We start from the raw sequence: 26,742 nt of genomic DNA, 5'->3' as shown, positions 1-26,742 counted from the left end.
TGCATGTCCTTTATATTCAAATAGATCTAAACCTATGATCAAGGTCTTAAGTTTTCTTGAAGAAATGCCATAGGTGGTTTAGACTGAGCATTTCTACCTTTTGACATGTCACATTCTTTTATATAATCCTTTATGTTTGGGTTCATTTGTGGCCAATACAGAAGCTCTCTTGCACAGTGTTTACATTTTTCTGTGCCTAAATGTCCCTCATGTATGTGTTTCAACATCTCTGCTGTTAGCCCTAATGAAATTACTCTCTATTACCCTTAAACAAAATGTCTTCAATTACTGACAAATCTTGAATAAATCGATAATATGGCTTTGGTGTCTTTTTATTGTATCCTTTTTCAATAGATGTAATAAACCTTTATAGTCATCCAGTCTAGTTGCTTGTACAATTTTTTTCATACACTTTCTGACATAGGAAATGTTTTAAATACAACTACATGTACACCTCTACCTCGATATAACGCCACCCGATATAACATGAATTCAGATATAACATCTGAATGCTAGCCCCCGAGCCAGTGAAGGACAGGGCTCATGGCCAGGATCCTCACCAGTGCCCCCTGCTGCCCCAGGGAGAGGAGCTCGCGGTCAGTTATACAAGTTGGTTGGGGGAGCGGGGAGGCAGCAGGAATTAGTGGGGGGGCAGGAGTGTTAATTGGTTGGTGTGTTTGGAGAAACAGGCACATTAAGGACTCAGCCTGGGCTATGGGATAGGACATGATGTGGGATAGATGACTGGTCCCCTTTGTGGAGAGCAGCTCCACTAGCTTTGCCTGAGGGAGGATGGAGAGATTTCCAAGGAGGAAGAATAGGGAAATGATCTCCATCTGTCTCCAGCCCAGCAGGTCTTTCCCACCTAAAATCCGCTCGCCCCAGCCCGCCCTCCCGCTCCTCCCAATCTCGCTTTTCTTTTCTTTCACATTTTCCAGTTGGGAGGAGAAGGGGAAAGTGGATGGAGTGGAGAATAGAGAACCCCTCCCTCGTCCAGAGACAAGGAGACCTGTGACTTCGCTCAGCCCGGTGGGATGGGGCTGGTGCCTTGGGGACCAACAGAGCAGCAGGAGGCCACTGCACCAGGGCTGGCTCCTTGGGGCAGGGCTTTGCTGCGTCGATACTGATTGCGCGTGTCTGTGACAGTCCACGCTGGCAGGTGTGCAGGCTGATGCCGGTGGGATGCCTTGGTGAGGCAGGTGGATTTCCCGCTGCATGTCGCCACCTGGAGCCTGAGGCGTGGATGCTCGGGCATGCGTCAATGGGCCTCACCAGTCTGGACACAGCATTGGGTTCACGGCCTCCACTCTGACCCTGGAACAGGAGCAGCTACTAAAAGCAGAGTGTCCCATTCCTGCCCTTTACAGGGTCTGCTGTGTCCTCACTGGAGTCTGAGATGATCCCCCCAGGTGGCCCTTTCCAGGGAGCACAGAAATCCACTCCAGTCTTTCTCCTAATCCCTAGCACTGTGTCTGCCTGGCACCAGCCCAGCGAGCATCTGTCACCAGGGATGGCCATGAAAACAGCAGGTTGGAACTCAGGGCCCAGCAGGGAAGGGTTCTGGCTCCACCTCCTGCCTCCTCCCCGATTCTCCTCTCTCACCAATGCCATCTCCATAAACAAAGAGGGAGTGGGGTGGGGTGGTGGCAGAGGAGTCAGCGAAAGGGAAAGAGTCCGTTGGTGAAACCCCACCCCTGCGTGAGTGAGCAGCACTGAGGTAATGCAGCCCAGCCCTGGCTCCACTCACTGATATAAGGCAGCCACCAACACAGGTGCACTCAGGAGTGAGCGGATCCTCTGGCGCTTACACAGACAGCGACAGGTGCCTGCAGGTGCTGCCAGCTAAGGAGTCCCGTTCACTTTCTGCCGTTGCCTTGAAAGTACTTAGGGCGTGGCAACATGTCGATGGGGCTGGAGATCGGTGGAGTGGCCCTGTCGGTGGTGGGCTGGGTGGGCACCATCCTGTGCTGTGCACTGCCCATGTGGAGGGTGACGGCCTTCATCGGGAACAACATCGTGACAGCCCAGACCATCTGGGAGGGGCTGTGGATGAACTGCGTGGTGCAGAGCACGGGCCAGATGCAGTGCAAGGTCTACGACTCCATGCTGGCGCTGCCCCAGGACCTGCAGGCGGCTCGTGCCCTGGTCGTGATCGCCATCGTGCTGGCCGTGCTGGGCCTCATGGTTGCCCTAATCGGAGCACAGTGCACCAGGTGCGTGGAAGATGATACCACCAAGGCCAAGATCACCATCGTGTCTGGGGTGATCTTCTTGCTGGCTGGGATCATGACCCTCATCCCCGTGTGCTGGTCAGCCAACACCATCATCCGCGAGTTCTACAATCCTTTGGTGTTAGAGTCACAGAAGCGGGAGCTGGGAGCCTCCCTCTACGTGGGCTGGGCAGCTGCAGCACTGCAGCTGTTCGGGGGGGCTCTGCTCTGCTGCTCCTGCCCCCCCAAGGACGAGAAGTACACTCCAGCCAAGATGGCTTACTCTGCTCCCAGATCCACCGGGCCCAGCTACGACAAGAGGAACTACGTGTGAGGGAGGCAGCCCAGCACCCCTCCTGCCTGCCCTGATCCATTCATCAGACTGCTCCTGACTTCACTGCCTCCCTCGCTGCTCTCTGTAGCCCTTAGGACCCCCGGGGAACACGGCCACCCCTTGCTGACCCAAGGACAACAGTTGGCTGGCTGCTCATCAGACTCTGATTGTCATTCCAAGGGCTGGGTGGAGGAGGAACTGCTCTGTCTCTCTCAGGGCTGCTGGCGAGGGGAAGCAAGACCCTGGCTAGGACTCTCATTTCTGTTTGTAGATATTTTGTCTTTGATCTATTGCACCCCAGCTCTGAGACACCCTCATCCCCACCGGCTGGAGAAACCCCACTGGGCTCCGTTCCTCCTTCAAACCCAACGGATTCCTCCAGCTGGCTCAGGAAACACTCTGCCTGAGAGTCAGGCCCCGGGCAGGGAGGGGTGGAAGGGTAACTAAGGGTGAAGAGGTATTTGTGCTGAATGTGCCAGCAGCCTCTCCCAGCTGGCATTGGCTGGGAGCACCCCACCCGCCCGCCCTGTCCTTTCTGCAAGGGATAGAGCAGAGGGGAGACACCGTTCAGAGCAGAGTTGGGAGAGGGCAGAGAGAGCAGAGGAGGGTGGTGGGTTCCATGCCCGGCCCCCAAAGGGCTCTGAGCTCTCTCCTGAGTCATCTCTGACTTACGCCCCACTGCTCTGCGTTGGCCAGCGGGAGAGGCGTGGAACATGCAGGGCAGATGCCAGGCGCTCACCTACCACCAGGGAGAGAGCTAAACAAGCCGTATCTTAGCAATCTAAGCCAAGGCTGAAGAATGGGGGTGGCTCGTGGCAACTGGGGGAGAAATCTGGCAGAGGTGTGGAGAGGGGCGTGGGTGAATGGGGGAGACCCCTCTGCCAGTGAAGCGCTCTGGGTCAATACTGAGCTGGGTGCGCCCGCCTGCGGGTTTGATGGCTGTGTAAATATGGTTGGTTTATTGTATCTAGGAAAGATTTTTCACCATGATTTGCTTTGTGAAGGAAGCTATTGCTGGGACATGCTGCCTCCTAGCACCCACCTGTGCTGCTGGAACTTATCCTGGGCCATGGAACAGTAGCTGATCTCTGGGCCTCATGGATCAGTGATCCTTCTGGGGGCCCTGAGGTGGCTTCTGTGGGAATGAGAGGAATGAAGAGCCCTCCCTTGCCATGGTGGGAAAGGAGGCCAGCAGACACTGGGGCGGGGGTGTGCAGGGTGATCGTCTCTCTGAGCACTTGCCTGCTTGCGCTGGACAGGCTGTGCCCTGTTACACACTTAGACAGTCATGCTTCCACTGCTTTGTACTGAGTTACATTTTTCAATAAAATTGTCCAGTTCCAGTAACAGCTGAGTGACGTGTCCTTCTCCGATGTATGAAGCAATGTGCTAGAAATCAGCTTTCCTTCCTCTGGCTGCAGGCTGCAGCCCTGGCTCGGGCTTCGTCTGGAAGGGCAAGGGTGAAGCAGAGAGCTCAGGTGAAAGAGACGTGTCAGGTCACTTTTCAGTAAGTCCTCTCCTCTCCCATGGGTTCATGCTGCAAGCTCCCTCTCCACTACCCCCCAGGCTGGGGCTGGATAACGGGCCCAGGGGCTTCCCCTTCCCCAGGTCCCACTGAGTGACAGAGTGGGGTCCCATTCCAACGAGGGGGTTCTCTCCCCATGTCCAGAGGCAGGGGGAGGTCTCCCCTGGGGAGATGCTCAGACACTCTTGCCGCCATGAGCTGATGGGTTAACAGACGTTGGAGCAGCAGCTCAAGTTCTGCTCTGTTTACTTTCCCTTCCAAGCATAGTTCAAAGTGTATTTCTTGCCTTGCCTAGGTGGGGACAGGTCTCTTCCCTGTGTGGGGGAAGGGCAGGATTGAGCAAGCTGTTATTTGCATTAGCCTGTTGCCAGCAGAACAGTGTGCGTGAGATGGACAGACCACACCCTCCTGCCCTCCACACTTCACTAGACAGGCAAACGCACACACCCAGGGTGAGCTCCCCCAGCCTGTGTGGGGAGCAGGGAGCTCTGCAAAGGCCCAGCCTGGGCTCCTATGTCACAAGGGGTGGCAGTGCCCAGTACAGTGGCTAGGATTGAGGGGTTCCTGCTCCCCACCCCCTTTCCTCCCTTGTCCCGCTCTGTAACCTACCTGAGAGCTCGTAGCTGGGGAAGTGGCCCTACCGCAGGGGGTGAGTGCAGCTTTCCGGATGGAGCTGCTCATGGAGACTCGCCCTCATCCCACACCTGCCACCTCCCCACACCTCAGGAGCCGCAGAGACTGTTTTGGCAGGTGCGGAGATCAGGCCCTGCCTGGATGTGTCCTTCACCCCGTGTTACCAAGCAGATGTCCCACCCAGGAAGTGACCCTCCTTTGCAGGCCATGAGAGAGCCCTTCGCGGGGCAGGGGAGCAGTCCGGGGCCCCGCACTCTCTGGGGATCGGACAGAGTCTAGCCCTGCTGCCCACCCTGAAGAACTGCCATACTTTAACGGATTTGGCACCCGCCTGGCTCTGCTCTCCACAATACCTGGTAGGTCTGCCCGCCTGACTGGCTCGTTCTCCTAGATAATCAGCAACAAAAATGCTCATTGTTTAGGACAAACTGACCTGGTACGTGACTTGCTGGCTTGAGCTGCGCACTGACCAGGTGGGGTCAGTAACCAGCTGGGTCCTGGGCCTAGGCGAGGCGGTGTTCTTTGCCTGCCCCCTCAGGGCCATTCCATACCCTCGCTGCTGCAATCATGGACCCAGCACCGCCCTGGTCGTTGCAGTGAACACAAAAGAGGCTATTCAGGTGGCAGGGGCAGACCCAGACCCTCTAGCTCTCCAGCCACAACTCTGCCACTGCCCTTTTTAACTTTCCGCTGAGGGTCACAGGGCTCGTCCTCTCCCAGAGAAAACTCAGGACACCTGTGTCTAAAGCATGGACCCCACCTGCTCATCTCCTGACCTCATGGCTCAGCCTGGGCCCTGGACACTACAAATATTAACCCCCATATGGGGCATACAAGACCCTGCCCTTGGACCCCACCTCACTGTAGGCTGGTGCCCCTCCTGACCACACACACGCTATCCAGATACACACCAGAGACCCATCCAGCCAAACACGCCACGGAGACCCAGCACCACAGACATCCTTGCAAAAGGAGACTGAGACCCCCGGGGCTTGACAGAGGCCGGAAGGGAGAGTACCGAGTAGAGCAAAAGTGCAGATTATTGTAATCCATGTGCACCAGAGAGTCAAGTGGCCTTGCACCATTAAGAGGCATGTCAGCAAAGGTGAAAGACAGAGGTGGGGCTAGGGATGGAAACTTACCTGGGTATTCCCACACTTCCTGGTGAAATTGTTGCAAATTAAATAACTTTACACCCTTAGGGTATGTCTACATTGCAGTCAGCTGTGTGAGTGCACACAGATAGGCATGTCTATGCTAGCTTTCATCTAGCTAGCACGGCTACCGATAGCAATATGGACGTGGCAGCACAGCCCCAGTGCCTGCTAGGAACAGGAGCACGTAACTAGAATTCCAGCTGGGTTTGTACAGCTCTGAGGCCTGCATCTTCACTGCTGTTTTCAGTCATGCTAGCTAGATGACTTAGGCACCTAAACCCCAGATATAGATCCTATTTTTAGGCACCACTGCAATCCACCAAACCTCCACTTGGCTGCCCCTAACGGTCCGTAGACACCAAAACTCATGTGGCACCTCTGTTTTCAGAGGAAAGCTGCCTCGATGCCTGTATTTCTGCCTCTGGGTATGCACGCTGCTGCCTCCCTCTAGGCAGCAGGACCCTCACCAGAGAAGACAGGCAGGAGCACGGATGCCCATCTTGCCTGCAAGGCCTGATCTGGTAGGTATGCTACAGTGCAATCAGAGGTTCAGCTCCCATAGGCAGAAATGAATTAGCTTGAATCCTGCAAGCACGGCTCTGAGCACAGGTCAGGGCCCGTTCAAAATCCAGCTGGAGGAACAGGGGCTGCCGTCCCCAGTACGTTTAGACCAGTGCTTAGAGCAGGGGTGGCCAACCTGAGCCTGAGGAGCCAGCATTTACCACTGTACATTGCCAAAGACCCACAGTAATACGTCAGCAGCCCCCCATCCGCGCCTCCCGCCCACCCACCGATCAGCGCCTCCCCCTCCCTCCCGATCAGCACCTCCCCCTCCCTCCCGATCAGCTGTTTCCTGGCATGCAGGAGGCTTGTGGGGGGGGGGGGTGAGGCCCAGGGCATGGCAGGCTCAGGGGAAGGGGTGAAGTGGGGACAGGGCCTGTGGCAGAGCCAGGGGTTGAGCAGTGAGCACCCCCTGGCCAGTGCCAGGTTTACAACAGCTCCAGTGACTCCATGGAGCTGGGCCTATGCTCAGAAGGGGCCCTGGCCTGCTCCGCTTGCACTGTGCCCTGAGACCCCGCTGGCTCCTCCATCCACCACTTGCTCCTCTTGGCCTTCCCGACAGCTGGCCGAGGGCTCCTCTCTGGCCCCTGGCCGGACCCCAGTGCATCTCCAGCTCCGGGCAGTCTCTGCTTCCCACCCCCCGTGAGGCCCCACCTGTCTCCCCAGAGCTGAGCCTCCTGGGATGGTGCAGAAGCCTGGCCAGCCTCAGCCGGGTGTGTGTAGAGAGCTTGGCTGGGCTCCTCCAAACAAGTGCGTCTTGAGGGACCCCGGCTAGGGTGACCAGACAGCAAATGGGAAAAATCAGGACAGGGGGTGGGGGGTAATAGGAGCCTATAAAAGAAAAAGACCCCAAAATTGGGACTGTCCCTATAAAATCGGGACATCTGGTCACCCTACCCCCAGCCGGGGCAGGTCCTGGCCTGGCTGATCACACCACTTCCAAGGGTCCGGAGCGATTCCCGGCCCTGGGACCGGCGCAGCCCAGCAGACACAGTCGTCTCCCAGCAGGGCTGGTGAGTGCGGCCGGGAGGCAGGGCTTGGGGGAGTGGGTCTGTGGGCAGCCTGGGGGGTGCTGGGCTGTGAAGGGACAGGGAAGATCTGTGTGTGTTGGGGCACTAGGAAGTGGGGGTTCTGTGGGGGGTGCTGGGCAGTTGTGGTGGGGCTGTGGGCAGGGGTGGTGTTGTGCAGAGCACTGTGCATTTGTGGGTGGGTCTCGGGGGGTGCTGGGCATAGTGGGTCCACAGGCGGCTCTGGCCATAGGGAGTCAGGGGTGTTGGGCGGGGGGGCCTGTGTGGTCTGGCATGGGCCCGCTCCCGAGGAGAAGGGGCAGGCTGGCAGCACAGGGCCGGGCAGGCCACTATGCGTCTGGCAATTGCTGGTTTGTAAATAGTGCCCTTGCACTGGGCGGAGCAGGGCCACCCCTGCCATGCCCCATTGCCTCTGGCTGGCCCCTCGCTCCGGGGACTGACCTCCCCGCGTCATGCTCCATTGCCTCCATAGATTCTAGGACTGGAAGGGACCTCGAGAGGTCATCGAGTCCAGTCCCCTGCCCGCATGGCAGGACCAAATACTGTCTAGACCATCCCTGATAGACATTTATCTAACCTACTCTTAAATATCTCCAGAGACGGAGATTCCACCACCTCCCTGGCAGTTTATTCCCGTGAGAATGGGATCCACAGAAGCCAGTACACTAGGTAGGGAGCTGCCTTAGCTGTCCAATAGCAGATGCTGATGAGAGGGGTGTGTCCTAAACCCTGCTCTGCTAGCAATGCACAGCCATGAACCCCTTTCCTGGAGCCTGGGGGCCCACAAATATGTTTGGCGCCCGGCCCACAAAAGGTTAATCTGGCCCTGCCCCCAGCACATTGGAAAGTTGGCGCCTGTAGCTCCAGCCCTGGAGTTGGTGCCTATACAACAGTGTTTCTCAAACTGGGGTCGCCGCTTGTGTAGGGAAAGCCCCTGGCGGGCCAGGACCATTTGTTTACCTGCCCCGTCTGCAGGTCCGGCCAATCGCAGTTTGCCGCTGCAGGCCAATGGGGGATGCACGAAGCGGCGGACAGTACGTCCCTCGGCCCGCGCCACTTCCAGCAGCTCCCAATGGCCCGGAGCAGCGAACCGGAGTACTGTCATGGATGGATATAAACTGTTCAGGAAGGACAGGCAGGGCAGAAAAGGTGGGGGAGTTGCATTGTATGTAAGAGAGGAGTATGAGTGCTCAGAGCTCCGGTATGAAACTGTAGAAAAACCTGAGAGTCTCTGGATAAAGTTGAGAAGTGTGAGCAACAAGGGTGATGTCGTGGTTGGAGTCTGCTATAGACCACCAGACCAGGGGGATGAGGTGGACGAGGCTTTCTTCTGGCAACGAGCAGAAGTTGCTAGATCGCAGGCCCTGGTTCTCATGGGACACACTAATCACCCTGATATCTGCTGGGAGAGCAATACAGCGGTGCACAGAAAATCCAGGAAGTTTTTGGAAAGTGTAGGGGACAATTTCCTGGTGCAAGTGCTGGAGGAACCAACTAGGGGCAAAGCTTTTCTTGACCTGCTGCTCACAAACAGGGAAGAACTAGTAGGGAAGCAAAAGTGGATGGGAACCTGGGAGGCAGTGACCATGAGATGGTCGAGTTCAGGATCCTGACACAAGGAAGAAAGGAGAGCAGCAGAATACGGACCCTGGACTTCAGAAAAGCAGACTTTGACTCCCTCAGGGAACAGATGGGCAGGATCCCCTGGGAGAATAACATGAAGGGCAAAGGGGTCCAGGAGAGCTGGCTGGATTTTAAAGAATCCTTATTGCGGTTGCAGGAACAAACCATCCCGATGTGTAGAAAGAATAGTAAATATGGCAGGCGACCAGCTTGGCTAAACAGTGAAATCCTTGCTGAGCTTAAATGCAAAAAAGAAGCTTACAAGAAGTGGAAGATTGGACAAATGACCAGGGACCATTATAAAACTATTGCTCAGGCGTGCAGGAGTGAAATCAGGAAGGCCAAATCACACTTGGAGTTGCAGCTAGCAAGAGATGTTAAGAGTAACAAGAAGGGTTTCTTCAGGTATGTTAGCAACAAGAAGAAAGTCAAGGAAAGTGAGGGCCCCTTACTGAATGAGGGAGGCAACCTAGTGACAGAGGATGTGGAAAAAGCTAATGTACTCAATGATTTTTTTGCCTCTGTCTTCATGAACAAGGTCAGCTCCCAGACTGCTGCACTGGGCAGCACAATATGGGGAGAAGGTGACCAGCCCTCTGTGGAGAAAGAAGTGGTTCGGGACTATTTAGAAAAACTGGATGTGCACAAGTCCATGGGGCCGGATGCGCTGCATCCGAGGGTGCTAAAGGAGTTGGTGGATGAGATTGCAGAGCCATTAGCCATTATTTTTGAAAACTCATGGCGATCGGGGGAGGTCCCGGATGACTGGAAAAAGGCTAATGTAGTGCCCATCTTTAAAAAAGGGAAGAAGGAGGATCCAGGGAACTACAGGCCAGTCAGCCTCACCTCAGTCCCTGGAAAAATCATGGAGCAGGTCCTCAAGGAATCAATTCTGAAACACTTAGAGGAGAGGAAAGTGATCAGGAACAGTCAGCATGGATTCACCAAGGGGAAGTCGTGCCTGACTAACCTAATTGCCTTCTATGATGAGATAACTGGCTCTGTGGATGAGGGGAAAGCAGTGGATGTGTTATTCCTTGATTTTAGCAAAGCTTTTGATACGGTCTCCCACAGTATTCTTGCCGCCAAGTTAAAGAAGTATGGGCTGGATGAATGGACTGTAAGGTGGATAGAAAGCTGGCTAGATCATCGGGCTCAATGGGTAGTGATCAATGGCTCCATGTCTAGTTGGCAGCCGGTTTCAAGCGGAGTGCCCCAAGGGTCGGTCCTGGGGCCGGTTTTGTTTAATATCTTTATTAATGATCTGGAGGATGGTGTGGACTGCACTCTCAGCAAATTTGCAGATGACACTAAACTAGGAGGCGTGGTAGATACACTAGAGGGTAGGGATTGGATACAGAGGGACCTAGACAAATTAGAAGATTGGGCCAAAAAAAACCTGATGAGGTTCAACAAGGATAAGTGCAGAGTCCTGCACTTAGAACGAAAGAATCCCATGCACTGCTACAGACTAGGGACCGAATGGCTAGGTAGCAGTTCTGCAGAAAAGGACCTAGGGGTCACAGTGGACGAGAAGCTGGATATGAGTCAACAGTGTGCTCTTGTTGCCAAGAAGGCTAACAGCATTTTGGGCTGTATAAGTAGGGGCATTGCCAGCAGATCGAGGAATGTGATCGTTCCCCTTTATTCGACATTGGTGAGGCCTCATCTGGAATACTGTGTCCAGTTTTGGGCCCACACTACAAGAAGGATGTGGAAAAATTGGAAAGAGTCCAGCGGAGGGCAACAAAAATGATTAGGGGTCTGGAGCACATGACTTAGGAGGAGAGGCTGAAGGAACTGGGATTGTTTAGTCTGCAAAAGAGAAGAATGAGGGGGGATTTGATAGCAGCCTTCAACTACCTGAAGGGGGGTTCCAAAGAGGATGGAGCTCAGCTGTTCTCAGTGGTGGCAGATGACAGAACAAGGAGCAATGGTCTCAAGTTGCAGTGGGAGAGGTCCAGGTTGGATATTAGGAAACACTATTTCACTAGGAGGGTGGTGAAGCACTGGAATGCGTTACCTAGGGAGGTGGAGGAGTCTCCTTCCTTGGAGGTTTTTAAGGCCTGGCTTGACAAAGCCCTGGCTGGGATGATTTAGTTGGGAATTGGTCCTGCTTTGAGCAGGGGGTTGGACTAGATGACCTCTTTAGGTCCCTTCCAACCCTGATATTCTATGATTCTATGGGGCAGGTAAACAACCCGGCCCGCCAGGTGCTTTCCCTGAACAAGCGGCAACCTGTTTGAGAAACGCTGCTATACAAGGAGCCGCATATTAACTTCTGAAGAGCCGCATGTGGCTCCGGAGCCACAGGTTGGCCACCCCAGCTTAGAGCACTAGGGTGTTAATTCTCTCCCTGCCTGATGGGGAACCTGTGTCTCCTACCCCTCAGGGGAGTGCGCTAACCACCAGGCTAGCATACTGGCATGGGAGGTTCCAGCACTCTCTCCTGTTGGAGCTTTTCCACTTTAGATAATCACTGGAGCAGGGGGAGGAGAGCCTGGGTCTCCTGCCTCCCAGGAAGGTGCCCAAGCCACCAGGCTACAGAGTCCTTCTCTTGCTCACTGGCCCAATGACTAGTCAATAATTTATCCACAGTGGAACAGCTTCACCAGCAGAGACTGAGGCAGGCCCATGTCAGACTGCCCCAGAGCCCTGTGGTTAGAGCATGCTGCTGAGAGGTGGGAAATCTCTGTTAGTTGTTTCTCCTCATCAGGCGGAGGGGGGACTTAAACTTGAGTCTCCCACATCCCAGGGGTGTGCTCTAGCCATGGGGTCACAAGCTATAAGGGAGGGGGCAGCAGCACCTCCTCCCCCTCTTGTGAAAATCAGCTGAGGCACTAGCTCCAGGAAAGGGGTTCATGGCTGTGCATTGCTAGCAGAGCAGGGTTTAGGACACACCCCTCTCATCAGCATCTGCTATTGGACAGCTTAGGCAGCTCCCTACCTAGTGTACTGGCTTCTGTGGATCCCATTCTCAGGTGCCTCTTTCTCCCCGTGTACTGTCTGGGCCTACGGGCCTAACCGAGGCTTTGGGGATTACTGTGATTTTCTAGGCACCGTGGCTTACTTGAGCTAGCTTTGAGCTAGAAAGGGCTAGCTTTGCTCAAGGGCAGCTGGGATATGTCTACACATGTTGCAATCACATCTCTGAATGCACTGTAGACACACCACTGCTCTCTGGTCCAATGGCTAGTTAAGTGTTTATCCAAAGTAGAACAGCTTCAGCAGGAGAGTTTCCGAGAACCCTACGTTGGACTAGCCCAAAGTCCAGGGGTTGGTGCCCTCTCCTGGGAGGTGGGAGCCCCAGGTTTAATTCTTCCCTTGCCTGATGGGGAGAAAGGAGAACCCTGTTCAAATCTTCTCTCCCTATCAGGCAAGGGGAGAATTACACCTGGGTCTCCCACAGCCCACGGGAGTGCCCTAGCTACTGGGCTAAAGGTTATAAGGGCCTCATGTGGGTAGGCGAGATAGACAGTTGAACGAACACCTATCTTCACCTGGTTTGAGGAGACTGCTGGGGCTTAAGCATGAGCTAGGTGTCCGGAGGCCTAGGCTGAGGCATGCATGTGCCCAGCAGCAGAAACAAAACCAGGGGATTTTTACAGTGAAAATTTAGCCATTGAGGGATTCAGATGCCTCCAGGGCTAGGGTTTGAGGAACTCAGTGGCACCTACCTTTCTGAGGCCCAGATCCTCAAAGGTGCACAGGTGCTGCTCCACTCAGCACTGCAACACCTACCCCCTAGGCAGCCTGTTGCCCAGTGGAACCCTCAGCCCCAGGCTAGGGGCCCAGGCCCAGTTCCATAAAACAACATAGGCACCTAATACCCCATTTGGGGGCAGAGATTCTGGGGGATATGACCCCAGTGACCTTCACACAGGGCTAGGGACACAGACATGAGTGCCCCTCTCCAAGGCAAGAGAGTGAGGCCCAATGAGGGAAGATGAAGAGACCCAAGGTGCAGCACTGGGCACCAGAATCCCTCTCCACCCAGGGTGGACTTGGGGAAGGAGGTGGATTCCACTTGGTGTCTGTTGTGCATGGGGAGGGCCCAGGAGCATTTCCTGTTCAACATACTACAATGTGTGCATGCTCCTCCATGCACATCACAAACCCTGAGTAAACCTCACAGTCCCCAAAACGGAGGTGTTACTCAGACATGCCAAGCAGGTCTATTACCCCTGTGTCCGACCAACTTCTCAATCGGTCATCAAAGGGGGTCATGTAGGGTCTCTGCCAAAAGCTAAGAACTAGCTGGTTGCCATGGTTATTGCACGATAGTAGTATGGAAAATAGTTTATCAGATGTCAAATGTAGATTAGGCTGCACAACTGTTGAAGCGAGCCTTGGCACTTGGGGCAAGGCAGGGTTTCAGGGCTAGCTCGGTCACCACTGGGAATGGTGAACATCTGTGGAGACAGCACAAACAGCCTGTAACTGTAGAAGAGCAAAGGAAATGGCACAAGTTGTTATGCCAAGGAGAAAGTTAGCAGGGGTGCCTCATGAAAGTTGGATCCCAGCTCTCTGAACTGGACAACCGCTGCAAGGACTGACCATTGGGTGAGAAATACCTTGTTAGACAGGAAAGTCACTTGTTAATAAGCAGAGGCTGTAGATAGTGTTTTATTTTAATTGGAATCTTAGATTTCCAAACCCTTGATTTTGGCTACTTCTTTTATTTGAACCTCTATTTCAAGCTCTGTTAATTAAACTTCAATTTGGTTTTATTATAGATCTGTATAAGTGCCATGTGCTAAGGACAATGCCGAACTGAGGTGAAACCAGTGAACTGGATGCACTGCTTCCACAGAGGCAGGGGATAGGCAGTGGATAGGTGCATATCCCCAAAATACAAGGGACTGAACACTTGAATATCACAAAGTGGGGTGCTTGCGTGTAAGAGAATACGCAAAACTGAGGAGGCGAGTTAAATGGAAATTAAAAGGAACAGGCACAAGGGTGAAATGCCTGCAAGTTGCATGAAAACTTTTAAAAACACCATAATAGAGGCTCAAACTATGTGTACCCCCAAATTTAAAAAAATCAGTAAGAGGACGAGAAAAAAAACCCTGCCTCCATGGCTAAACAACGAAGTAAGTGAGGGAATTAGGGACAAAAAGGCATCCCATAAAAACTGGAAGTCAAATCCTAGTGAGGAAAATAGAAAGGAGCATAAACTCTGGCAAGTCAAGTGTAAAAGTATAATTAGGCAGGCCAAAAACAATTTGAAGAGCAACTAGCAAAAGACTTAAAAGCTAACAGCAAAAACATTTGTAAGTACATCACAAGACTGCCAAACAGTCAGTGGGGCCACTGGATGATCAAAATGCTAAAGGAGCACTCGAGGAAGACTAGGCTGTTGGAGAGAAGCTAAATTAATTCCTTGCATTGGTCTTCTCTGCAGAGGATGTGAGGGAGATTCCCACATGAGAGCCATTCTTCTTAGGTGACAAATCTGAGGGACTGTCCCAGCTTGAGGTGTCATTAGAGGAAGTTTTGGAACAAACTGAAAAATTAAGCAATAAGAAGTCATCAGGACCAGATGGTATCACCCAAGAGTTCTGAAGGAACTCAAATATGAAACTGCAGAGCTACTAACTGTGGTATGTAACCTATCGCTTAAATCAGCCTCAGTACCAGATGACTGGAAGATAGCTAATGTAACGCCAATTGTTTAAAAAGGCCCCAGATGTGATCCTGGCAATTACAGGCCAGTAAGCCTAACTTCAGTACCAGGCAAATTGGTAAAGTTGGAATGATCAGAAACATAGAATAACACATTACGTTGACGGAAATTCAACATAGCTTTTGTAAAGGGAAATCATGCATCGCCAACCTATTAGAATTTTTTGAAGTGGTCAACAATCACGTAGACAGGGGTGATCCAGTGATTATAGTGTGCTTGGACTTTCAGAAAGCCTTTGACAAGGTCCTTGACCAAAGGCTCTTAAGCAAAGTAAGCAGTCTTGGGATAAGAGGGTCCTGCAATGGATCAGTAACTGGTTAAAAGATAGGAAACAAAGGGCGGGAATAAACAGTCCGTTTTCACAGGGCTTGTCTATACTTACGCGCTGGTTCGGCGGCAGGCAATCCAACTTCTGGGTTCGATTTATCGCGTCTTGTCTGGACACGATAAATCAAACCCAAAAGTGCTCGCTGTCGACTCCGGTAACCCTGCTCGGCGAGAGGAGTACGCGGAGTTGACGGGGGAGCCTGCCTGCAGCGTCTGGACCACGGTAAGTTCGAACTAAGGTACGTCGACTTCAGCTACGTTATTCACGTAGCTGAAGTTGCGTACCTTAGATCGAATTGGGGGGTTAGTGTAGACCAGGCCACAGTGGAGAGAGGTAAATAGTGGAGTCACCCAAGTATCTGCACTGGAATCAGTGCTGTTCAACACGTTCGGAAATGATTCTGGAAAAGGGAGTGAACAGTGAGGTGGAAAATTTGTAGAGGATACTAAATTACTCAAGATTGTTAAGTCTACAGAAGACTGCAAAGGGTTGCAAAGGGATATCACTAAACTGGGTGAGTGAGCAAGAAAATGGCAAATGAAATTCAAATGTTGATAAATGCAAAGTAATGCACATTGGAAAACATAATCCCAACTGTATATACAAAATGATGGGATCTAAATTAGCTGTTACCGCTCAAGAAAAAAAATCTTGGAGTCACTGTGGATAGTTGCCTGAAAACATCTGCTCAGTATGCAGTAGCTGTCAAAAAAGCTAACAATGTTAGAAACCACTAGGAAAGGCTTAGATAATATGACAGAAAATATCATAATGGCACTATATAAATCCATGGCATGCACATACTTTGAATATTGTATACAGTTCTGGTCACCCATCTCAAAAAAGATACATTAGAATTGGAAAAAGGTACAGAGAAGGGCAACAAAAATGATTAGGGGTTTGGAACAGCTTCCATGCAAGAAGAGATTAGTAAGCCTGGGACTGTTCACCTGGAAAAGAGATGACTGAGGAGTGATAATATAGAGGTCAATAAAATCATAAGTAGTGCAGAGAAAGTGAATAAGAAGTGTTATTTACCCCATCACATAACACATGAACCAGGGGTTACGCAATAAAATCAATAGGCAGCAGGTTTGAAACAAACAAAAGGGAGTTCTTCACACAAGACACAGTCAACCTGTGGAACTCAATGCCAGGAAATGTTGTGAAGGCCAAACGTATAACTGGGTTCAAAGAATATTTAGGTAAGTTAATGGGGGACAGGTGAATCAATGGCTATTAGTCAAGATGGTCAGGGATGCAACCCCATGCTCTGGGTGGCACTAAGCCTCTGGCTGCCAGAAACTTGGACTGGACAACAGGGAATGGATCACTGGATAATTGCCCTATTCTGTTCAGTTCCTCTGTAGCAGCTGGCATTGGCCACTGTTGGAAGACAGGATCCTGGGCTAGATGGACCATTAGGCTCACCCAGTATGGCCATTCTTATGTTCCTATAGAAAAGAGTGGGGCTCATGTAACTGCCTGTGATGCAAGCAGCCAGTGGATTGGGAGGGTTTCCCATGGTGGGCAGACAGGACTCCCCCCACCCTGTGAGCAAGTGGTAGTGATTCACCCAGACACCTCAGGTAACCCCGAAAAAAATCACAGGAGGTGAATAAGGAATCAAACCCTGACCCCCAGCTGGACAGAAAGCTGTCTGGACGTTACGTACACTGCGGTGTAGCGCTGAGCACATTGTGCTTGCACTTGTTTTGCCTAAGCAGAGTCAAGCCCTGGGGGACCAGCACAGCTCCCTCACAAGATGAGGCATCAGTGATCAGCACTGTGATGAGAAGCAGGACGCAGAGGAAATGAGAAGGGGCTGGACAGAAAGCAGGCCTCAGTGCGTATTACAGAACTCTGGTGCTGCGGAGGGACAGAGATCGCTTTCAGGGCTGGTCCAAGCACAGCTTTGCACAGACAACTACAATGGTAGAAAAATCAATGTAGATAAATTGATATAACCCCCTAGGTGTCTGCAGTTACAAGCAGCATTGCTTGGGTTGGATAAGTTCTCCCAGGCTAAGCAACTTAATACCAAGAGAAGTGTGGCCACACAAGGGGGCTGCGCTGCGCTGATTTGTCTACACAAAAACACTGTAACTACCCAGAACAACCTCATGGAGCCAGTCTGGGCAGGAGACGACTTAGCCCAGAAGGACATTTGAATTTGGGGAGAGGCAGACGGACTTAGACCGAAATGGCTCGTCTGGCCTTCCCATGGGCAGCTGCCATACAGAGGCCTCACATACTGGTGAGCCCAGCAGCAGCATCTACTGGTTACTGGCAGCCTGCCCCCATTTGAGTTAGGGTGGCCTCATGCATTCCTGGATACCGGACATGACTACTTCTGGGAATGACGTGGACATACCCCTGCCGGCATGACCTCGCCCCCTCCCCATTGAAGGGTTAAAATCCATGTGCATGTTATATAACAACCTGGTATATGGATTGTGCCAGCTCTTTTCCAGACCCAAAGTCCAGAGTTTGGTCTGGAGACCAGAGGCCTAGCTAATAGTGATCAGCTAAGAGAAAGCTGGGGTAAACAAGATAACATTGCCTTTGCTAAGATCTGCTTGGTCAGTAGAAATGCCAGATGTTGAAGCAATAACTGAATAATTATGTTTCATCCAATGTTTCAAATTGAACAAAGGATCCCTGTTCCTATTGTGTTTCTCCTGAAGGGAAAACAGTCTTCCCACAGCTCCAACCTTGAGTTTATGAAATATTGGCACATGTCACTATAATGATATGGCACCCTTCCACCTCCCTTCCAAGGGACCAATGCCCTGCCTTAAGACATAAAGGAGACAATCTCTATTTTCATATGCTTTCACTGTTTCTTTGCTTTATCCCCTAGACATGTACCTGTCGAACAATCAAAGGAGTTACTCCATTCCTATGGACCCCAAATCAGAATTCAACATATATATTTTATACTAATAACATTTTATCAAAGTATTAATCAAATGTTAACTTGCTAACTTGAGACCATGGGCGGAGACATTGTGTAACCTTTTAACCATTGGCTATTGTGCTATCTTGTCTTGCTGCAAAACCTATCCCGGGGTGTGGAACTGCCTACCCCGTCACTTTCCCCCGCCCATGGAAAATCTATATATTTCATTGTAATCAATTAATTGACAGTGTCTCTGAGCCTAATAAGCCAGGTGACACTCCGCCAGCGCTGTGTGTAATAAACCCCTATGCTTTGACCTCTACACGGTGTGGATTTATGTCCTTCAGTTTGGGGGCTCGTCCGGGATACAAGTTTGTGAACTGGCTGAGGATCTGAGACTGAAATCCAAAAGAGGTGAGTATGTTTACTTTACCACCTCATTAGGCCAGGGATAGAAGTCTCTCATCCCCTTTCAGACACATCTTGTTTCCTTTTTAATTTGTGTGAAGGACCTTAGACACATGTGGTCAAAGCAGTGGGGTTAAATAAGGGTACCACTTGGGAGGGAAGACTTGTGCAAGAGGGTCATGTACTGTTTATACAACTAAGGGGTGTGTTACGGAGGACTTGAATAACCCACCAGCAAGCGATTGACCGTGAGTTAAGCCCAGGATTGGCTGGGTACGCAAGCGGTAGGCAGTGCAAACTGGTGGTCCATTTCCTCATTGCACGTAACATTGCAAGTCCTAGGGGAGTGCCCCCCCCCAGGCATGTGACGTACATACTTTCGAATAGCACAAAGTCTCCAACCAATAAGTCCGGCATGTGTGTGTAATTGAAGACACGCTTGGTATTAAGGGTGGGGAGACGTCCTCATGAAATTCAAGGCTGTGGGGAGTTGGAACCATAGCATAAAAAGGGGGAAAAGTAACTCCTCATAAAGGCTGACAAGCATTTAGGGGGGGAAGACGCAAGTTCCCTTCAAGGTCAGCAGCCAGGGTGACGAAAAACCCATGGCGTCAAAAGGAGAGGCAATAATCAGTCCTCGAGAGTACTTGGAATATAAACATGTTAAAACTCGGCAGGCAGCAGCTAAAAAAGCAAACTACTCTGCAGCCGGACCAGAGGCAGATCTAGTTACTTGGTGGAATCATCAGAGAAGTGACAAAACAGACAAAGCCGTAATAGTTTTATTGGATATTCTTAACATAAAGGAGAAAGAAATTGCAACGTTAAGATCTCAAAACCAGGCTCTGAGAGATAAGAGCCTATGTTCTAAAATATGTAACTGTCTGGAAATTGGAAAAGATCCCGGAGAAAAAGAATCATGTCTGGAACACACCTCCAGATTGGGAGGGGGAGAGCAAACTCCTGGCATATGCCAGCCCACCGCTCCGCCGATTAACTATCTGTGGGAAAACTCAGCAGCACAAAGCAAAGGGGAGGAATCAGAACCCCCTCCATACATTTCTTCGCATGACAGGCCAAATTTAAGCACCCACAGAGATAATAAAGGAGCACCACAAGGATTAATTACCCCAGGGGAGCAAGTACAGCCTATGGCTCCAATCAAAACACAGTTAAGGAGGTTCAGAAACGTTAACGCGGAGGGTGAGCCAGTAAGGGGACTTAGAACAGAAACAACTGAAATTTACCGTCCCTTCACCCCCCAGGAAAAACAGGCATTACTGTCTGATTTACCTGAACTCAAGCGTGATAACAAGAATACTGAGTTCTGGGACAAGCTGGATGGCCTCACAGAAATACATGGCCTCCATAGGAAGGATGTTCACATCCTGGTCAAGTGCAAGTGCCCCAGGGATGTGTGGGAGAATCTAGATAATAAATGAAAGACAGGGCGCTGGACTGAAGATCGTAACCCCAACCCAGCGGGAGGGGATCAGGCTGAAGAACCAGCAGGAATCCCAAACCCTGACGCAGGCACTGTAACAGAATTTAGGAATGCACTAGCTGTTGTTCTAGGAGCCCAGACCACTAACTGGGGGGCTCTGCAGTCTGTGGTTCAGCAGAAGGGAGAGTCTGCCATGTCCTATGCTGAAAAGAAATGGAATGCATTCCGAGCTTATTCAGGTCTGGAGAATATAACATCCCAAAACCATGATGTATTCCTTCAAATCCTAACGGAGGGGCTGTCTGCAGATCACCAAGCAGTCCTGGCATTAGGCATCTCAGTGGGGGAGACATACTCAGCAGTAATGAAATGGGCCACAGAAGTAGAAAAACAGAAAAAAGAGGAAGGTAGCAGCAACCACACCCTCCGAAGAAATTGTAGCGGTTCATGCAGTCAGAACCACTATCTGCTTCACATGCAATAAGCCTGGACATCTGGCACGTGACTGTAAAAATAAAATCAAAACATGCAGTAGTTGTAAAAGGAGCTCAGGGAAGTAATCAACCCCAGAGCTAGCTGCATTGAATGGGCCAAAGGGTCCAAACAGGAAAGATCATCTCAAAATATAGCCATAATTGCCAGTAATAAAGTAATAATACCAGAGTGGGGGGAGAGCCCAGTAGAAACCCTGTGTTCCCTTCACCCTGAAGTGTGGGCAACAGATAAACAAGATTGTGGGCTAGTAAACATGAAGCCTATATCTGTAGAAGGACCAACTCACAAAGCCCACAGGCAGTACCCAATTAAACCGGAAGCCTTAGAGGCAGTTAAAGATATAGTCACTAATTTGGAATCCAGAGGGGTGATTAGAAAAACCACCTCCACAACTAATTCCCCAAGTTGGCCCGTCAGAAAGCCAGACGGGACCTGGAGGTTAACTATAGACTACACCCACCTTAACCGGGTGACTCCAAAGGCACATCCTATTGTGGCAAGCCCTGCCACGATTCTTAATTTGCTAACACCGGAACATTCAGTATTTTCAGTCCTGGATGTAGCTAATGGATTTTGGAGTATTCCCCTTGCAAAGAAGAGTCAGAAGAAATTTGCATTTACAGTAGGAGACCAGCAGTACACTTGGACCCGAGTATCTCAGGGGTTCCATAATTCTCCCTCCATATTCCACAGGACAATGGCAGAAGTAGTAGCACAAGTGCCTTTGGAAGGGGATACTGTGATACTACAGTATATAAATGATTTGCTAATTGCCAGTTCAAATGAAAAGGACCATTTAAAAACCCTAAACAGACTGTTCATGTATCTTCGCAAGGCAGGATTTAAATTAAGCCCAAAGAAAGCCCAATTGCAACAGCAGCAAGTTTTATACCTAGGGCATAACATATCACAGGGAGAAAAGGCACTCACAATAGACAGAAAGCAAGCAATTCGAGGGTTAAAGAAACCACGGACAGTTAAGGAAGTCCGAAAAGTCCTGGGACTCCTTAATTTCTGTAGAACCTATATACCGGAGTACTCAGAGATGGTGGAACCAATTCAAAACCTCACTGGGGGGGAAAGCCTGCAAATGAGTTAGTAATATGGGGCACAGAGCAAGAGGAGGCATTTATAAAAATAAAACAGGCTTTAGCCTCCGCCCCCAGCCTGGGCTTACCCGATATGGGAAAGCCGTTCCACGTTTACTGTAGCCATAGCGAGACCCAGTATTCTGCAGTACTAACTCAGCTTCACGGAGATAGACAGCGTCCGGTAGCATCCCTGTCTACCATAAGACCCCCTGTATCCCAGGGATTACCGGAGTGCGTCGCAGCTCTAGATTGTGCTACGTGGGCTGTGAAAGCTTGTGAATCATACACTCTCATGGGGAAATTAGTGCTTCATACTCCCCATACACTTATCGATCTCCTCAACACCGGGCGACTAAGATCTGTACCAGATGCCCGCAGGAGTCAGTGGGAATCAACATTGTGCTTGCAAAACCCGAACTTCTCCATAGTAAGAGACAAGGGAATGAATGTAGCCGAGTGTCTGAACATAGAGGGAGAGGTACACGCATGTCTTATAGATGGAGAAGAGGAAGTGTTAGGAAGAATTAAAGAAGAGCCATTAGAGAATCCAGATATAGTTTTGTAGGTAGAAGGATCAAAGGAGTGCCACACACCGGATGGGCAGTGGTACTCAGTAATGGGACGGTGATAGTGTCAGGTCAGATGGAAGGATCAAAGTCAGCACAAGAAGCGGAGCTAACAGCCCTCACAGAAGCTTTAAGAGTGGGGGAAGGCAAGAAGCTCACTGTCTATACCAACTGCAGATATGCATTTGGAGTCGTGCATGACTACATGGACGTGTGGTCACGCAGAGGTTTTATAACAACAACTGGCAAGCCGATTAATAATATGGAAGCAGTTCAAAGACTAACAAAAGCTGCCAAACTACCATCAGAACTAGCAGTAGTAAAGATAAAAGCCCACAGTGAGATCTCAAGTGAGGAACAAAAAGGAAATTATTGGGCAGATAAACGTGCCAAAGAAATTGCACAAGCAAGTCCTATTAAGATTTGTGCAGCTAGAGTGCCAGAAGAGGAAGTGAATTTAAGAAAACTATATGCAACCATAAGCCCAGAAGAAAAAAGTAAATTGGAAAAACAAGGCTGTGTATATAAAAATCACCTCTGGTATGGGCCAGGGGGGAAGGAGCTGGTAGCCCCGGAGTGCATACGGGCTCTACTGCTCCATGCCATTCATTCTCCAGCTCATCTGGGGTGGAGACAAATGAGGGCCGCCTTGGAATACTGGTGGTGGCCAGCCATGAAAAAAGATGCTTTGCAATTTCTCAAAAGATGTGTAACATGTGCACAAGTGAATGTGGGTAGAAGGAAAAAGGTGCCTCTAAATCACCAACCACGACCAGAGGGACCATGGCAAAATTTGCAAATTGATTTTACTGGACCCTTGCCACAAAGCAGAGGGTACACTTACATTTTAGTAATTATTGACACTTTTACCCGATGGGTAGAGGCATTCCCAACCAAGAATTGTACTGCTACAACAGTAGCTCGAATCCTAGCAGAAGAAATAATACCCAGATGGGGTTTACCACTGTCAATAGACTCTGACCAAGGAACTCACTTTACAGGGCGAGTAATAAAGGAGGCATGCAAGGCACTGGAAATAAAGCAAAGATTCCATATACCATACCACCCTGAAAGCTCGGGAATGGTGGAAAGAATGAATAGAACAATGAAAACAGCCTTAACAAAAGCAGTACTGAATACAGAAGGGTGGGCTCGTATGCTTCCTGCTGTATTGTACCGAATTAGAGGCAGCCCAAATAGGCTGACTCAATTGACACCCTTTGAGCTAATGACAGGAAGAGCAATGAGAATGCCTAGCACTGTGATCCTCCCTGCGGGGGAGTCAGGGCTTTTTGCAGACAGGCTGCAAAACTACATCAAGGCATTGGACAGAGAGAGTTGAAGGATTTATACAACCAAATGAAGGAAAATCAAACCCAGCTGGATGATAATAGCAATCTGGACAAACCTGCATTTAAAGTTGGGGATTTGGTAATGTGTCGCATTTACCCAGAGGTTAAAGGAATTTTAAAGCCAAGATGGCAAGGCCCTATGAGGGTCCCTCTGACTACTAATACATGTGCAAAGACTGCGGGAAAATTGGGAACATTTTGGCGTCACCAAAATCAGTTAAAATTGTTTAAATCAGTATCTGTCAATACTAACGACATTTCCACAAGTGTCTCCACAGGTGAACAACAAGAGGTAGAATAAGAAGGACTGAAGGGTGACCAGGACAACCAGAGCGACCATGGGGAGGCTTCTGCTGTCCCTGTAGTGCATGAGGAAGGACACAAGTCGTGTGCCATGTGTGAAGGGGACGACAAAGTCTTGGGCTATCCCTCATTTGAGCACAATTGCATGGCATATTGCCACAATGGCTTGGGAGGAAACACACAGACCTCGATACTGGAATTTGTGTGAGATTTTGTGGAAAAGAAACCAAACACTCATGAACGATTATGTGCCAATTATACTGACATGGTACCAGTGGAGGTTGGGCCTGCTGAATCAGGATGGGGCTTACCACTTAAAACACGGACGGAGGTAACCCCAAAGGCATGGCATACATTTGTTAAACGATGGCTCAAATTAGAATGTCCATGACTGGTAACAATTAACTGGGTTATCAGAGACAGAGTGGAACCACCCGATTGTGTGTCATGTCCTGAACAAATCCCTGTTCCAAAACCAGAATTAATAATAGGACCAGTCCTACCGGTCCTCACCTCGGTGGTATTCCACACTTACATGGTCGAGGTGTGTATTCCTTTAAAGGAAGTAAACAGACAATGTGCAAAGGTCAGGCCTCGAATAAGTAAAAACATTACTAGCCTAACAAACCAAATTGGTCAGCGCTTAACTAGACAGAAGAGAGGATTACTAGATACCCTTGCAGAATGGTGACCTCCCTGCCAGTATGGAGGAGGGGTCATGTTATTAAAATAGAAAGTGTGGCATACACTGAGGTCGCTGGGAGAGCATTGTATCCTAGTGAAGGTTGCACCCACTCTGATAAGGAAATTCTGTGTACATGCTCATATAATGTTCTAACGAATCTGTCTAGGTTCGAAGTGGCCATTACTGAGAAACTGGCGCACACGGAGCTGGTCCAGATGAACGGTACCTACTGGTGTGTGACTGCCCAGAACCACTCCATCGAGCTAAATGGAAAGCCCTGCCCCTCGAGACATCCATCCGTGTGTATGACGGTCCCCCGAAGGTCGACCCTGACTGTTGACGGGACGCGGCTCCACCGTACTCCGCCAATGATGGGTAACCTAACATGGGATCCGGAATGGCACTACGGCAGTAAGTATCTAGAGGAGGGTCTACAGGCCCTGCAGGCGAAGATCGAGGAGTTGGTGGCTGAAGCCGAGAGGCATATTGGAGAAGGCCGTCTGAGGTACACTCAGATAGGGGAAACCGTGGACCAGGCCGATGTGAAGTACTCAAAGGCAAGGAACCAGGCAGTGGAGGTTAAAGCAATGATTATGGGCGATGCCATCTCAGGTGACAAGGTCCCCTGGGGATGGATCTGGGTGTTATTTTGTCAAGTTATGTGGGGATTGTCTATCCTAACATTTCTGATGGTACTGGTGCTTTATCGGCGACTCCGCAGTAGGCTGAGTACATTAAAATTGGTATATTTGACCTGGCGGGTTAGGGAACCCTAGGGTCAAGAGGAGGGACTGAAGGGTTAAAATCCATGTGCATGTTATATAACAACCTGGTATATATGGATTGTGCCAGCTCTTTTTCAGACCCGAAGTCCAGAGTTTGGTCTGGAGACCAGAGGCCTAGCTAATAGTGATCAGCTACGAGAAAGCTGGGGTAAACAAAATAACATTGCCTTTGCTAAGATCTGCTTGGTCAGTAGAAATGCCAGATGTTGAAGCAATAACTGAATAATTATGTTTCATCCAATGTTTCAAATTGAACAAAGGATCCCTGTTCCTATTGTGTTTCTCCTGAAGGGAAAACAGTCTTCCCACAGCTCCAACCTTGAGTTTATGAAATATTGGCACATGTCACTATAATGATATGGCACCCTTCCACCTCCCTTCCAAGGGACCAATGCCCTGCCTTAAGACATAAAGGAGACAATCTCTATTTTCATATGCTTTCACTGTTTCTTTGCTTTATCCCCTAGACATGTACCTGTCGGACAATCAAAGGAGTTACTCCATTCCTATGGACCCCAAATCAGAATTCAACATATATATTTTATACTAATAACATTTTATCAAAGTATTAATCAAATGTTAATTTGCTAACTTGAGACCATGGGCGGAGACATTGTGTAACCTTTTAACCATTGGCTATTGTGCTATCTTGTCTTGCTGCAAAACCTATCCCGGGGTGTGGAACTGCCTACCCCGTCACTTTCCCCCGCCCATGGAAAATCTATATATTTCATTGTAATCAATTAATTGACAGTGTCTCTGAGCCTAATAAGCCAGGTGACACTCCGCCAGCGCTGTGTGTAATAAACCCCTATGCTTTGACCTCTACACGGTGTGGATTTATGTCCTTCACCCATCATGACCTTGCATGCACCTAGCAGGGATGGAACAGCACGCTCTTCAAAAGGGCGTTTGCCCAATACAGGACAAAAACACATCTGGTTCGATCTCAGTACTGGATGGGAAACAAACCCCACAAAAGTTGGACAGGACAGCCCAGTTTAATACCGGAGGAGAGGTCTGCCTAAGCCCAATGCCAGGCAACACAAGAAATCCACAGATCAAATCCCTCCTCAGAATTAGACGACTTCTTCCTGCATCGCCCACACTGGAGATCCCCTGAGCCAAGAGCCCCAGCTACGCGCTGGGTACCTGGGCAAAGGTCACAGAGCTAGCTGAGTGCCCAGGTGGTCACATACGCACAACCGGCCCAGCCCTGTTCCCTCACATGGCCTGGCTTATCAGAAGAGTCTGAGGCCTTGTCCCAGCTGGTTTTATGGCTTGATAGCCCCATAAGCCCTGCCAGGCTCCACCTGTTTATCTGGTTTCTCACTCTCTGATCTCATCATCAAACCCTAGGAGATGATTAACACAGGCCCCAGCCCCCTCAGAGGGCCAGGCCCACACCAGGTGGGATGGTGGGCAGAAGAGGTGGCACAGCACCCCAGGCACGCTCAGTGAGCGCCAGCAGGAACTATTACACACAAATCCAGAGCTCCATGCCATCCACGGGCTGCCAGCTCCCCAGGGCAATGCAGGAGAAGAGTCCCTAACTGGGGCAGCCACCTGCCACAGCAGGGCTGGAGGAGGGGGCTCCTGATCCGTGCAGGGCAGGGAGGGAGA

At 50.4% G+C, this 26,742-nt stretch overlaps 1 protein-coding gene and 1 long non-coding RNA gene across 8 annotated transcripts in view; one reads left to right on the top strand and one right to left on the bottom strand.

Annotated features, from left to right (window-relative positions):
* LOC128825815 (uncharacterized) overlaps nt 1-26,742 on the bottom strand; it is a 32,076-nt gene that overhangs the window by 4,572 nt on the left and 762 nt on the right. The gene's annotated exons all lie outside the window — the stretch shown is intronic.
* Nucleotides 921-25,947, top strand: LOC128825812 (claudin-3-like). 7 transcript variants are annotated; one of them, XM_054008616.1, is made up of 3 exons: nt 921-4,051; nt 6,248-6,380; nt 25,587-25,947. In XM_054008616.1, exon 1 carries the CDS (start codon nt 1,900-1,902, stop codon nt 2,542-2,544), a length of 645 nt encoding a protein of 214 aa, XP_053864591.1. In that variant the 5' UTR covers nt 921-1,899; the 3' UTR covers nt 2,545-4,051; nt 6,248-6,380; nt 25,587-25,947. The 7 variants fall into 7 exon arrangements, with proteins under 7 accessions (XP_053864591.1, XP_053864592.1, XP_053864593.1 ...); XM_054008617.1 differs by lacking the exon at nt 25,587-25,947 and adding an exon at nt 17,952-18,312; XM_054008618.1 differs by lacking the exon at nt 6,248-6,380.

Source organism: Malaclemys terrapin, chromosome 18 (assembly GCF_027887155.1).
Source record: "Malaclemys terrapin pileata isolate rMalTer1 chromosome 18, rMalTer1.hap1, whole genome shotgun sequence".
Lineage (NCBI taxonomy): Eukaryota > Metazoa > Chordata > Testudines > Emydidae > Malaclemys > Malaclemys terrapin.
The sequence above is the reverse complement of the archived record's forward strand: the minus strand, read 5'-3'. Positions and strand labels throughout refer to the sequence as shown.